We start from the raw sequence: 240 nt of genomic DNA on the forward strand, positions 1-240 counted from the left end.
TTCCGGCAATTCCTCTCCAAGGGGGGAGACTAGCTTCTTCTCTGACCTCGCTGTGAAGCGCTACTCCCAGCAGACTAAAATAGCTTGTTATAGATTTCCCACAGAGGTTCTGAGTTAGCTGTTTCTGCTTGTGGCGCCGTGGTTGGGAGCAAGTCTACTCTCTCCCGCATCAGGCAGTGTGCCGGCCACCTGCAACGGGTGAGGTCCTTGCGCGGCCTCCCGGCGACGCTGGCAGGAGCA

At 57.9% G+C, this 240-nt stretch overlaps 1 protein-coding gene across 1 annotated transcript in view; it reads left to right on the forward strand.

Moving 5' to 3' along the window:
• The window catches only part of LOC104470558 (15 kDa selenoprotein-like), a gene marked incomplete at its 3' end in the record, with an annotated part of 17,061 nt that overhangs the window by 330 nt on the left and 16,491 nt on the right, over positions 1–240 (forward strand). Inside the window, 1 exon segment of the mRNA XM_010085525.1 lies at positions 105–198. Coding sequence (XP_010083827.1) covers positions 105–198 — 94 coding nt within the window.

Source organism: Pterocles gutturalis, unplaced genomic scaffold, assembly GCF_000699245.1.
Source record: "Pterocles gutturalis isolate BGI_N339 unplaced genomic scaffold, ASM69924v1 scaffold10090, whole genome shotgun sequence".
Lineage (NCBI taxonomy): Eukaryota > Metazoa > Chordata > Aves > Pterocliformes > Pteroclidae > Pterocles > Pterocles gutturalis.